This window comes from Podarcis erhardii, assembly GCF_964252035.2.
Source record: "Podarcis erhardii genome assembly, chromosome: 12".
Taxonomy (NCBI): domain Eukaryota; kingdom Metazoa; phylum Chordata; class Lepidosauria; order Squamata; family Lacertidae; genus Podarcis; species Podarcis erhardii.
This window is the reverse complement of record NC_138513.1, coordinates 25945950-25958347: the sequence shown is the minus strand read 5'-3', so window position 1 is coordinate 25958347 and position 12398 is coordinate 25945950. Positions and strand designations below refer to the sequence as shown.

The 12398-nt window shown below is 43.6% G+C and overlaps 1 protein-coding gene across 9 annotated transcripts in view; it reads right to left on the bottom strand.

Moving 5' to 3' along the window:
- Positions 1–542, bottom strand: part of PHF14 (PHD finger protein 14) — a 124577-nt gene extending 124035 nt beyond the window's left edge. For 7 of the 9 annotated variants that reach the window (XM_081881955.1, XM_081881958.1, XM_081881957.1 and 4 more), the window contains exon 1: positions 357–540. In XM_081881955.1, the coding sequence (XP_081738081.1) occupies position 357 (1 nt within the window). In that variant the 5' untranslated portion in view covers positions 358–540. Of the gene's footprint in view, positions 1–356 lie in introns of all 9 variants that reach the window. The other 2 variants (XM_081881959.1, XM_081881956.1) reach the window with 2 other exon arrangements.
- Between the last annotated feature and the right edge of the window lie 11856 nt (positions 543–12398).

Here is a 12398-nt window from a genome sequence, read left to right as displayed (position 1 = left end):
TCTTTTGTGACCAGCTGTTGGTGGGGGAGAAAAGAAGAGTAAGGAAAACCATGTGGGGCTTCAGAACTCTTGCACGACGCGGGTTTAAATTTGCAGAGAAAGCTGGGTCGTGGGAATGCAAAGCAGGGCTGGGTCGGGGGAGCTCCCTTGAAGGCGGGATGGTCTATGCCCACCCCCAGAACAAACTGAAGCCACGGGAGGGTGGGGCGCCCCGCAGCAGCCCCTGGCCGAAGCCCGCCGCCGGGCACTGGGCGCCAGCGGCTGAGGGAAGAGCCCCGCTGCCGGCGGCCGCGGGTTCCCAGCGCAGGGAAGCGGGCAGGGAGGAAGCCCTCGCGGGCGCCGGCGCCTTGACTTACTCACTGGAGCCGAGCAGCCGCTCGCGGGCACATGAGGAGGCAGCCCTCAGCCCCGAGCCCGGCAGGCTCCCCTCTAGGCGGCAACCCCGCGCTGGAGAGGGAGAGGCTGTGCGGCGTCCCACAGGCCGCCTCCGTAACCCAGACAATAGGCGAAGCCTCGCCCCGGATGCAGTTCCCCTCCTGCCGAAACCAAAAGCAGGAACCGACCCGCCGCAAAGGAGCAGAGAGCTTCCGCTGGGGGGGGGCGGCCTCCGCGCATGTGCAGAAAGAGCCGCGCAGGCGCGTTGGAAGGAACGAAGGGCTTGCCCGCGCTATGGTTCCTGGCACAGGGACGTGGTTTTCCTATTCTGCGCGGCGGAAGCCGGAGGGGATCGCACGGCGAGGGTCGGCGGGGTTATTGTGGAGGCGGCCCGGCCCTCTAGCTCTCCCTGCCCTCTTTCTCTAGTCTATCGCATTCCATGTTCAATCTTGCCTCTGAATCTTATAGAACGGACTCCGAGGATCATGCAGTCCTCTCTTTTTTAAACGGCAAAAGGGTATTTGCAGTTTTATTTTTTCAGGCGTAACGGGGACAATGCTATAAACGGCATATGGGTGTCATCACTTGGAAAGAGCACGAGTATTTTCTCATGTGACGTTTACATTTTGGAGGAACACACGGCCCTCGGCTTGGCATCACTCCAGATTTGCACCCGCGAGGTGGAGATTCTGCGCATCTGAATGCACCTCTGTTTCTTATCAATGGAAATGTAATACAGTACACACATTGCTCACGTGTCCCAGTGCTGGTTTACATATGGACTAATCAGGTTGCATCCCAGAGCCTTGTAATCTAGTGGGTCCTTAGCCTCTTGCCATTAAAGAAAAAAAAGCAGAGCTTACTATCTAAGCATAGAAAACGATAAACTGGGACTTGCTGATTTTAATGATATAATTGATAAGTTTGCATCCAAAAGAGCTCGAAACTGATATATGAGTTTCCCCTATGATTGTTTTGTGTGGATGTCTTCATTAATTCCATATTTTTGTAAACTTATTAAAGGTTATAAGATTATAAACAATATTTTTTATCGATGCTAAAATTTCAGCAACATTCTACTTTCAATGTTTCTCATGATCAGGTGTTATAAGTTTGGTCCTCCCAAGGTCTCCTAGCACAGGGCCTCCTATGGCTTTAATCCAGACCTGCACACACCATGCATTTAAATCACACATAACCCCAAAGAATCCTGGGAACTGTAGTTTACCACTCAGAGCTAAAGCTTCCATCACTCTTGACAAACTAAGGTTCCCAGAATTCTTTGAGGGTTGTTTGATGTGCTTTAAATACTGTATATGGTGTGTGTGATCACTTGGAAGCAATTTGGCCTGCATATTTGTTTATTTCAACACTTTGTACATGTTTATCACTGTAGTATCTGATTGGTGTTCAATACAGTTACAAAAGATAGAACAGAGATAAACTTTGTTAAAATTTATCATAGAATCAGAAACATTGAAGACAAAAAGGTATTCACCAAGTACCAAGAGTTCAATTGATGGATATTGCTGTTGTAAAAATAATAATGGGGGGGATGAAATAGATCTCACAAGCCTGGAGCCTGCTCACCCTTGCAAGTAAAGGGGTACCTCGGTTTTTGAACATATTGGAAGCCAAACATTTCGGTTTTCAAACGCCTAAAACCTGAAAGTAAATGCTTCCGTTTTCAAACGTGCCTCAGAAGTTGGATAGCTTCCGCTGAGTTTCTTTTCAATTTTCTCTTTGGAAAATGCAGGCCGCCCTTTGTGCCTCAGTTTTCAAATGTTGCAGAAGCAGGGCAGTCTTCCGAAACGGACTGCATTCAAAAACTGAGGTACCACTGTATTTTACCATTTCAATAATATACAAAGCTAATGTTCATTCAAAGCATTTTGTATAGGACATGGAAATACTGCAGGGATAACTCCCCCCCCCCATTCCAAATGCCACAGTGCCCTCTAATGACCTGCATCTGAGTGGTGAAAAAGTGGGTGTGGCCAGAAAGGGAGCTGGACTACTCCACAATCTCTTGAAGATCCATATATACCAGAGTGTACAAACATGCACACACTGCACACTCACACATGTGCATATATACATAGAGGCCCTTTCCGGTTCCTCAAGATGACATGGAATGATTTAAATTGTTTAGCCTGGCACTGTGACCCATTGGTTCACCATTGGTGGCAGCACTGAAGAAAGCGCGTCTCCTGCACTGTGCATCAAAATGTTCCAGAAGCAGGAAAGAGTTCTCCAGTTTTTTGATCAGGAAACATAAGAATATACCAGAGCGTTCCTTCCTGTTTCTGAAGAGCTCTGGTCCACAATGGCAGTGGGTAAAGCAGAGGTGAGTTGTTCAGCATTGTAGTTGTAGTATGTTGGGTCACTGGTGGTGGGACATGGAAAAAATACTTGATAGGCCAGATCATGCCTGTTGGGTGGAAGTTTATCACCCACATGTATGGTCCTCAACCTAAAACAAATCCATAATTCCACCCTAACACTTATGTCAAGGATGGAGAACCTGGGGTCCTCCAGATGTTGTTGAACAATAACTCATAGCATCCAATGTTGGCTGGGGCTGATGGAAATAGGAGTGTACTTAATCTTGATAGAACAGCACTCCGAGTGAGATCTGGGAAATAAAAATGGTGGTCACTAATAGCAGCACTGCTGCCCACCCACTCAAAGAATGGATGTAAAATACACAGCGAGACTTTAATGGCTTGTGAGCTGGGTACTTAAAGTGGGAGGAAAGGGATTTAGGCCCAGCCTTAGCTTAGATCTAGATCCACAATAGACAAACCATGGTTTAAAACGACTTGTGCACTTTCATCTTCCATCTGCTCAGCCTCACGAGCCTACCCCTATTCTCACAATGCAGCAACGCAGAGAAGCTCCGTTGTCCATGGAGTGGCAGCCTGTTGAAACACAACAATGACCAAAACGGTGTATAAACAGTTCTACACATTTAGTAGCATAAACTGTGGTTTGCTAACCAATGTCAAACCCTGCCCTGATACCCTGGGTAGGCAGTTCTTCACAAGCCATTGTTGGTAAACTGGCATAGGTAAGCACCAGTGCAGACTGGTGACTTGTTGAGACAATAAAGTTTTGTGAAAAACAAGAAGCCTTTTGCCATCAACTTCAAGGCTGGAAAAACAACAACCCTCTCAAACAAGTAAATAGTCTGAGGGTGTTTTTTTCCTCTCCTGTCAACTTGATTCCACCCCCACCCACTTTTGCTGCAAAACAAAATCTACTTCTCTTTTTTTACAAAGTAACACCTAAGTCCTTTATTAACCCCATTTCTCTTTCAGTGTGCTGGCGTCAGTGATGAGCCCATGCTCAAAGGGACTTTTTGATGTTTTTTGCTGCATGCCGGAAAACGAAGAATCAAAATATGCTGTATTTTCCTTATCACATAATTTTCACCTCAATCTAGGCTCTGCTGATCAAATAAAGGAAGATAAGAATTTCTATCTCTGAAGTCTTATCACAGCTATATTACACACAATCATACAATGTGATTTTTACAGGCATATTGTATGTATGCTTCAAAGGAGGGAGACAGGCCTCAGTGCTCACATCAAAACATCTCATTATCCACCCCTCAGAAATGTACTAATGCGGCCTTCCACATTTAAATGGAAATGTCTTTAAGAACAAAGATATTATGCTAAGAAAAAAGAAATATTTCCCCACAGTAATTGGCAGAGCACACAAAATAGAGAAGGTTCCTAAAGCTGCAATCCAAAATGAAGATTGTAACCCTGGCAATCCCTTTCAGACTTCTGCCTGCCCATGTCCCACCACAGGTTCCTTATCAGCTAACCATAAAGCTATCAGATCATACAAACGTGCCACCTGCTTTTGTACACATTATTAAATCTAGCCGTACGGCTGAATCACTTTGGCACACCAAAGCTGTGGTCCTCACACACAAATTTATTCATATGTAAATTCATTTAATTTTCATGGAACTCGCTCATAAACTGCTGAGAGGCACTGTTATTCACAAGAGTCGCTGTGTCTGAAAAAATGTGGAGGGCCATCTGTGTGTTTCGTTAAAGAGTGTCCTCATGAGGGATGCTACTCAAGACTTGAACAGCTATCAAAGTAAAGGGTGAGAGGCACGGGTTGTCTTCACTGCACAGCCACTTCCATGGGAATGGGAATGTTGCGCCAACATGAAGATCTCAGTGGCAGCTTGGGGCACCGCTATTTTAGGTTTGTCAACAAAGCATCGTGCGGCTGAAGACGTCTGCCTCAGAACTAGTTGCCACAATCGTTGCATCATGCAGTGCACTATCCTTGCATCATGCAATGGAACTGCAAAACATGTCAGACTAGCTTTAGAAGTCCCCCTAAAGAAACAGGCACTTCTCTGTGAGCCCAGATATTTATGCACATAGAACACATAAGATCTCTTATGTTAGGTGGATACCTCCATCTAACATATACAAGGGCAGTAGCCTCTCCTGCATGGAACTAAAAAGCAGAATTCACTGCAATAGTCAGACTACAGCTTACAAAAGTATTGTTATGAGTTGTTGTTGTTTAGTCTTTGTGACCCCATGGACCAGAGCACGCCAGGCACTTCTGTCTTCCACTGCCTCCTGCAGTTTAGTCAAACTCATGCTGGTAGCTTCAAGAACACTATCCAACCATCTTGTCCTCTGTCGTCCCCTTCTCCTTGTGCCCTCCATCTTTCCCAACATCAGGGTCTTTTCCAGGGAGTCTTCTCTTCTCATGGGGTGGCCAATGTATTGGAGCCTCAGCTTCAGGATCTGTCCTTCCAGTGAGCACTCAGGGCTGATTTCCTTAAGAATGGATAGGTTTGATCTTCTTGCAGTCCATGGGACTCTCAAGAGTTATGAGTTGGTGGGTGCTAAATTCCTGGGTCTGGTAGGAGTTATAATTTAATCAGTGCTCGGAGTGTTAAAACCAGTAAGTAGCCGACCCTGGTGAAATCTAGACACATATAAAAACCACTCTTAAAATGCTTTTTAAAAAAGCGTTTTAAAAAAGCTCGTTAAATTATCTATTAGGCTCACCATCGCCATCTAGTGTCACATTGTATATTACACTTAAAACACACTTGAAATATTTTATTTGCAGCTGTTTACTGAGTCCCCTGTGTATTAGACTCACGTGCATTAGGTCAGACCCATGTGTATTAAGCTGTGTGCTAGACAATGCTAATCCTCTGGATTTGGCATGTGTAAAGGGCTAACTAAGCCAGGCTGGCCTCCTGTGTGAGGTGATAGCCTGGGGATGGGCTATTAGGAGGACACAAAGCATTTAAAGGAAATCTGTGCGAGACAGCAAAATGAGTGGGGCCTTTCATTCCACAGATACAGAGATGTGAGTTAGAAGCTTGGGGAGGAATTATGTGATGGGGAAGCAGAAAGGCAGAAGGCAGGGCACAATGGCCTTCCATCAATCCGAGAGTGCTTGATTTCCCCACTGTAATAACTTCTTATCTGAATTTAGCTTCAGCCTATTAACCCTATCTCCCTTTGCTACTGCACTTCCAGGTGTTTATTTACGTTAGACTATGGAAAGTGGGGAGTCTCAGTTAACCACTCAGGATTTGAATTACGGGAAGCACTTCAGATACAAAGTAGTAAATAGCATATATGCCATGCTTAGGAATATAAATGACCTACTGTATCTGTCCTAGGTGCCATCTGGTTTTGCAGAACTACTGAAAGGAAGAGTATTCAGACAGCAAAATGTAGCCTTCATGTCCACAAAGGTGGTTTTTCTGATGGCACATTAGGTTCAAAATATTTCCGACACAATTAGGGCTAGTGAAGGGCAGTTACGGTGGATTATATACAGTATACAATATTGCATAGAGTGGGAGTCTTGTTTGTAGGTTAAATTGGTTTGGACCATGTGACTTCTTTGAAAAAGCTGACTGCCTACTGAAAACGCATCCATTGTGGGAGAAAATTCCAGTCTGTATTATTCTAAGCACTGGCTCTTTTAAAATTATATACATGTGCAAAAGTGGAGTGGGGTATGTGGGAACACCACAAAAATATTGCATTGGATTTCAAATCAGAATATATTTATATATTTTCCTTCAGTCTACTATCCCATTAACTCTTCTAAAGCTTCTCTGTGATTGGGTAAACACAATTGAACCCTAGTTACGCCTACTGACTCCAGGCTCTTCCTGCAAAATTGCTTTGAAATCTTGTAAAGCTGAAGGATCAGAGAGCCTTTCTTTGCACTTAATATTGGAGCAATTTTGTCGAATTCCAGTGGTGTGTTTTGCAGAAGAATTGTAAAATTGACGACCTATTTAGAGCTTCTAGGAACTTAACAATCTCCACAACCCATCTCTGAAAATATTTTATTGTGTTTCACTTTTTCTAGTCCAAGACTTTGGGTTCCAGAGATACTGAATCTATTTACAAGAGTTGTAGCATATGATGGGTCACTTGGTCGCAATCTTCCCCACTGCGGTAAGATGCATTGCATTTCTGCTTCAATTACAGTAATTCTTTCTAAATTAGCATGGGCACATATTATGTAAATTTGTGTTCTGTCTTCATTTTTGGTGAGGTATTTCCTCTTCTTTGGTGTCAAATTGCCACCCTATCCCTGCTCTATCTTGGAATGTGTGCAGAGGAGGGCGACCAAAGCCATAAAGGGTTTGGAAACCAAACATTAAGAGGAATGGTTGAAGGAGTTGGAGCCTGGGGAAGAGAAGACCCAGAGGTGATAAGATAGCCATCTTCAAATTTCTAAAGGGCTGTCACATGCAAGGTGGAGCAAGCTTGTTTTCCGCTGCTCTGGAGAATAGGACCTGAGCCAGTGGATTCAAATTACAAGAAAGGAAATTCTGACTAAACGTTACAAGGAGCTTTCTGATGTTAAGAGCTGTTGAGTGGTGTGGAGTAGACTACATCTGAATATCCTGGGCTCTCCATCACTGGAGGTTTTTAAACAGAGGTTGGATGACGGTCTGCCAGGGATTCTTCAACTCTGATTCCTGCATTGTAGGGGGTTGTACTCAATAGCTCTTGGGGAACCTTGCAACTCTACAATTCTATGATTCTATTACCCTGGATTGTCTTCCCGTGAAATCATTGAGTCTTTACCATGAAGAGGAAGGAAAATATTCACAGGAATTGCTTCTAGCAACATTCTCTCCCCCCTGCCGGCCCATTAAGGTACAACTTCAGTCATGGGTTGTTGTTTTTTGTGGGGAAGTATGTTTTGCTTTTGTTTGCACCATTTATGCACCTGAAAACTGGTTGTTTCCTTGTCTCTTTTCTCAGACGTTCCCTTGCCATACACACACACACACACACACACACACACACACACACTCTCACGCTATTCTAAAGATGAAAGCAAAATATGATTAAGACCTAGTTCATTCTGCTCCGCTCAACTGCCAAGAGCCCGAAATTGCTGAAGAAAACCTTTCTGTACAAATCAAAACAGTGTAATCATTGTCAAAATGCAAGCAGAGCCTCACACGGTATCAGTGGCTTGCGCATTTTGTGAATTTCAAAGACAGCTGTCAGATGTGAAGCCCGGAAAATATACTCCTAACCCTTTAGGTTCGTGGCTGCTAGGCTCTTGCTAATACAATAATGGAAATGTGTCTCTTTCCATAGTACACAAAGAGCTTTACATGCTTTGTTCTGTGATCCAGGAAGCATCACTGTGGTGAGATCAGAGGAGGACCATCAGCAAAGAAGAATGAACCTGTTTGCTCAGCAGGAGAGGCTGGAGAGTTATATTGTAAAATCAGTGGCACTGAGCACCTTGACTGCTTTCATCCCTTCTTGGTAAAGAAGAAATTAATAACCAGTTAAAAATAAAATAGGACACTAGAAGAAACTGACAGTTCATAGTTCAGAGGAAATATGCAGAGAGAGGGGGAGAAAAATAAATAAAAATAAATAAAAATAAATCTCTGGGAGATTTCTCAGAAAAATTCACAACTTGCGTGGAAGTTTTCTAGAAAAGCCCAGTAAGAACGAGCTGGGGCAGTTTACCTCTTACTAGTTATGACACCAGTGAAATATTACCGGTAGTGCTCAGTGACTTTGGAAGTGCAGATGCAATCAAACACTACAGTAGTTGATGTTGTAACTACTCCAGTTCATGGGAGGACAGTTATAGCAGCAGTAGCAAAGGAGAGGATGTGCCAAACTGTCAGTTTTGGTTTTTCTCAGTTTGTCTCTTCCCCACCCCCTCAATCTTAAGTTGGGTTCTCCACATTTCCACATCACTTTATGCATATATATATATTTTAAAAAAATGTTCTCATGAAAATTCATCAGCATTCTAGTATGAATTTAATATATACAGTTTTGTATGCTCAACGTCGAGCCTATCAAGTGGCAACGGTGAAGAGGACCTTCTTCACTGCCTCTGTTGCATCTGCAGAAAACAGCAGCAGGAGACTCTTTCAGGTGGTTCACAATCTATCAGAACCACCTTCATCATCAGGGCTTGGTAGGAACCCCAAGATCTCCTGCAATGCTTCTGCAAAGATTTTTTGCAGATAAAGTTGCTCGGATTTAGGAGGTAGACTCCACCATGGGAGCAGGGCTGGGGCGGGAGAGTGCTGGAGTCCTGTCTAGTCATGTTATATGGGATCAATTTCAATCTGTTACCTCTAAGGATGTGGACAGGCTGCTTGGACAAGTGAAACCAATCACCTGTCTCCTTGATCCTTGCCCATCCTGGCTGATAAAAGCAAGCCGGGAAGGGCTGGGCGATGGGCTCTGTGGGGTGGTGAATGCTTCCCTCTGTGAGGGAGCCTTCCCAGGCCCACTGAAAGAGGCGGACATTAAACCGCTTCTTAAAAAAACATCTTTAGACCCAGCCAATATGGCCAACTATCGCCCAGTCTCAAATCTTCCATTCTTGGGCAAGGTGATTGAGCGGGTGGTTGCTGAACAACTCCAAGCATGCCTAGAGGATGTGGATCATTTGGATCCCTTCCAATTGGGATTCAGGCATCACCATGGGACTGAAACTGCCTTGGTCACGCTGGTTGATGAACCCCGGTGGGCTAGGGACAAAGGTGAGAGCTGTTTCCTAGTTCTGCTGGATCTCTCAACGGCTTTTGATACCATTGACCATAACATCCTTCTGGACCGTCATGAGGACGTGGGAGCTGGGGCACTGTTATACAGTGGTTCCGCTCCTTTCTCCTGGGCTGTATCCAGAAAGTGGGGGGGGGATGAGTGTTCAAACCCCTGGGCTCTCACCTATGGGGTGCCTCAGGGTTCTGTCCTCTCCCCCATGGTTTTTAATATCTACATGAAGCTGCTGGGAGAGATCGTCAGGGGGTTTGGGCTGGGTGTTCATCCATATGCAGATGATACCCAGCTCTACCTCTCTTTTAAATCAGAACCAGTGAAGGCAGTGAAGGTCCTGTGTGAGTGTCTGGAGGTGGTTGGAGGATGGATGGTGGCTAACAGATTGAGGTTGAATCCTGACAAGACAGAAATACTGTTTTTGGGGGACGGGGGGTGAGCTGGTGTGGAGGACTCCCTGGTCCTGAATGGGGTAATTATGCCCCCGAAGGAGCAGGTGCACAGCCTGGGAGTCATTTTGGACTCACAGCTGTCCATGGAGGTGCAAGTCAATTCTGTGTCCAGTTCAGCTGTCTACCAGCTCCATCTGGTATGCGGCTGAGACCCTACCTGCCCGCAGACTGTCTTGCCAGAGTGGGGCATGTTCTAGTTATCTCCCACTTGGACTACTGCAATGCGCTCTACATGGGGCTACCTTTGAAGGTGACTTGGAAACTACAATTAATCCAGAATGCGGCACCTAGCCTGGTGACTGGGAGTGGCTGCTATAACACCGGTCCTGAGAGATCTGCATTGGCTCCCAGTACATTTCCAAGCACAATTCCAGAAAGTGTCTTTGACTTTGAATGTGAACTCACTCAAAATTTTCCTCTCTCCTCTGAACTGAATGAAATACAAGGCTTAATACTACTGGCGTTATAGAACATATGCTAATATCTTCTTTATGAAAAGATTTCTTCAATTCACCAAATAGGACTAATTATCACTGGTGTTGTACCGCCATAAGTCTTGTTACTACAAACGGTAATCTTATTACCAGGTATTTGTGTATATGCAGCACTGAAACCAATGCAGATGAGTAGTCAGTAAACCCTGTGATATAAAATCAAATCCACATAAAGCTCAGATAATATCAATTGTGGGACTCTATAATTAAGAATAGGTGAATGGTCTGCCCTAGATGAGGTGAGCTTGGGGTTTCTCTAAGATCTGATGTTTCTCCTAGATTTTCAGGTAGTGATATGACCAACAATGCCTTTTTTCTAGTTTTGTGTGACTGTGCCCTCTCCTTGATTATTAAGATCCAGCCTCCATAATCTTTCCCTTGGCAACTTCTAAATTGCATTACGGCAATGTATCGGAAGTGGGGCAGCCTTGGAAGACCATTTTGGATGCTTCAGTTGGTCCACAATGCAGTAGCTATAATTTAAGGCCCTGCCTTTCTGAAGGAAGGCCTCCTCCCATATATTTCACATACCCTTTGCTATGAGACTTTCTGAAGAGAGTGTTTTTCCTAGTTCCTCTGCTGTCTGAAGCACAACTGTTGACTAGGCCTAGTCCTGTTTCTAGGACTAAGGTGAAACTGTTACTTGTTACTTTTGTTATTGGATGCTGCATGTTGTTTAAGAAATCTTGTTATGTTTATAGTACAGTTGTCTCTTGGTTGACAAACAGAATGTGTTTCGGGAGTCCATTCGACTCCCAGAACCATTCGAAAACCAAGGTGTGGCTTCCAATTGGCTGCAGGAGCTTCCTGTAGCCAATTGGAAGCCGCGTCAGACATTTGGCTTCTGAAAATCATTCAAAAATCGGAATACTCACTTCCAGTTTTCAATCGTTCGGAAGCCGAAACGTTTGGCATCTAAGCCGTTCGTCAACCAAGGTATGACTGTATTGCCTATTGAAATGCTGTTTTTTTGTATGTTATTAAATTTTTGTTTTCTTATGTTATAATTTTTTTTGCTATGTTATTGTTTTCCTGTGTTATATGAAATTGCTTTTGTAGTGTTTGTTTGAAATGCAACCCCCCTCTCTTTTTTTTTGTAAGCAACTTTGAGTATTTTGTGGGAAAGTGGCATACAAATAAAATAAATTGAATGAATTAATGAATTAATGAAAGCTAGGGATCTCTTGGTACTGGAATCCCAGTTATGCTATTTCTTGCCCAGGCTGGTTGACATAACAGTCCCTCTTTTTGACTTTGTAAAGATGTTAACACCATTTTTTTCAGACATCTTGACTTTAAACTCTAAAATTGCTGCCTTGGCCCTTGCCTTATTTATTTTTGGATTTTTCATTGTAGATTTTATTATTGTTGTATTACTGACTTTCTTTCTTTCTTTCTTTCTTTCTTTCTTTCTTTCTTTCTTTCTTTCTTTCTTTTAAGGGGAAAGTGCTCAGAGTACTTCTGTTATAACCATACTTAAGTTTAAATCGAATGATCTCTTTAGAATTGCTGGTTGTAAACTTGGCCTTTAGGCCTAGATAACAAGCTGCAGAGACAATCTATCTGCATTATTCTTCAAGCAAAAATCACCCATTGGGAGTTAATTAAAAGAACAATTCTTTGCCTCCTGTCTCACTGATCTTAATAGAAGGAAGTGATAAGGTGTAAACTTAATTCTGTTGATTTAGGATTGAGCCAATACATCCTTTCCAAGCCATCACATCTGAAACAATGAAACAAATGGCATGTTACATCCCCTGTATTTATGGGAGAGCACAAAAGACTGCCAGGCAGGCAGAAGTTTAAACGGAATTAATGTGTGCCTGGTAGGGAAAGAAATTACGTTTAATTTTGCGTAGGTTCTTTTGTCAAATATTATCTGAGAAATTATATCAAAGATATGTTTCCTAACTCTGTCTTGTCTCAAAAGGTGACTTGGAAGAATGGCTATATAATGACCTATAAAACTGAATGATTGCCCTATCGAAGCAGGATTG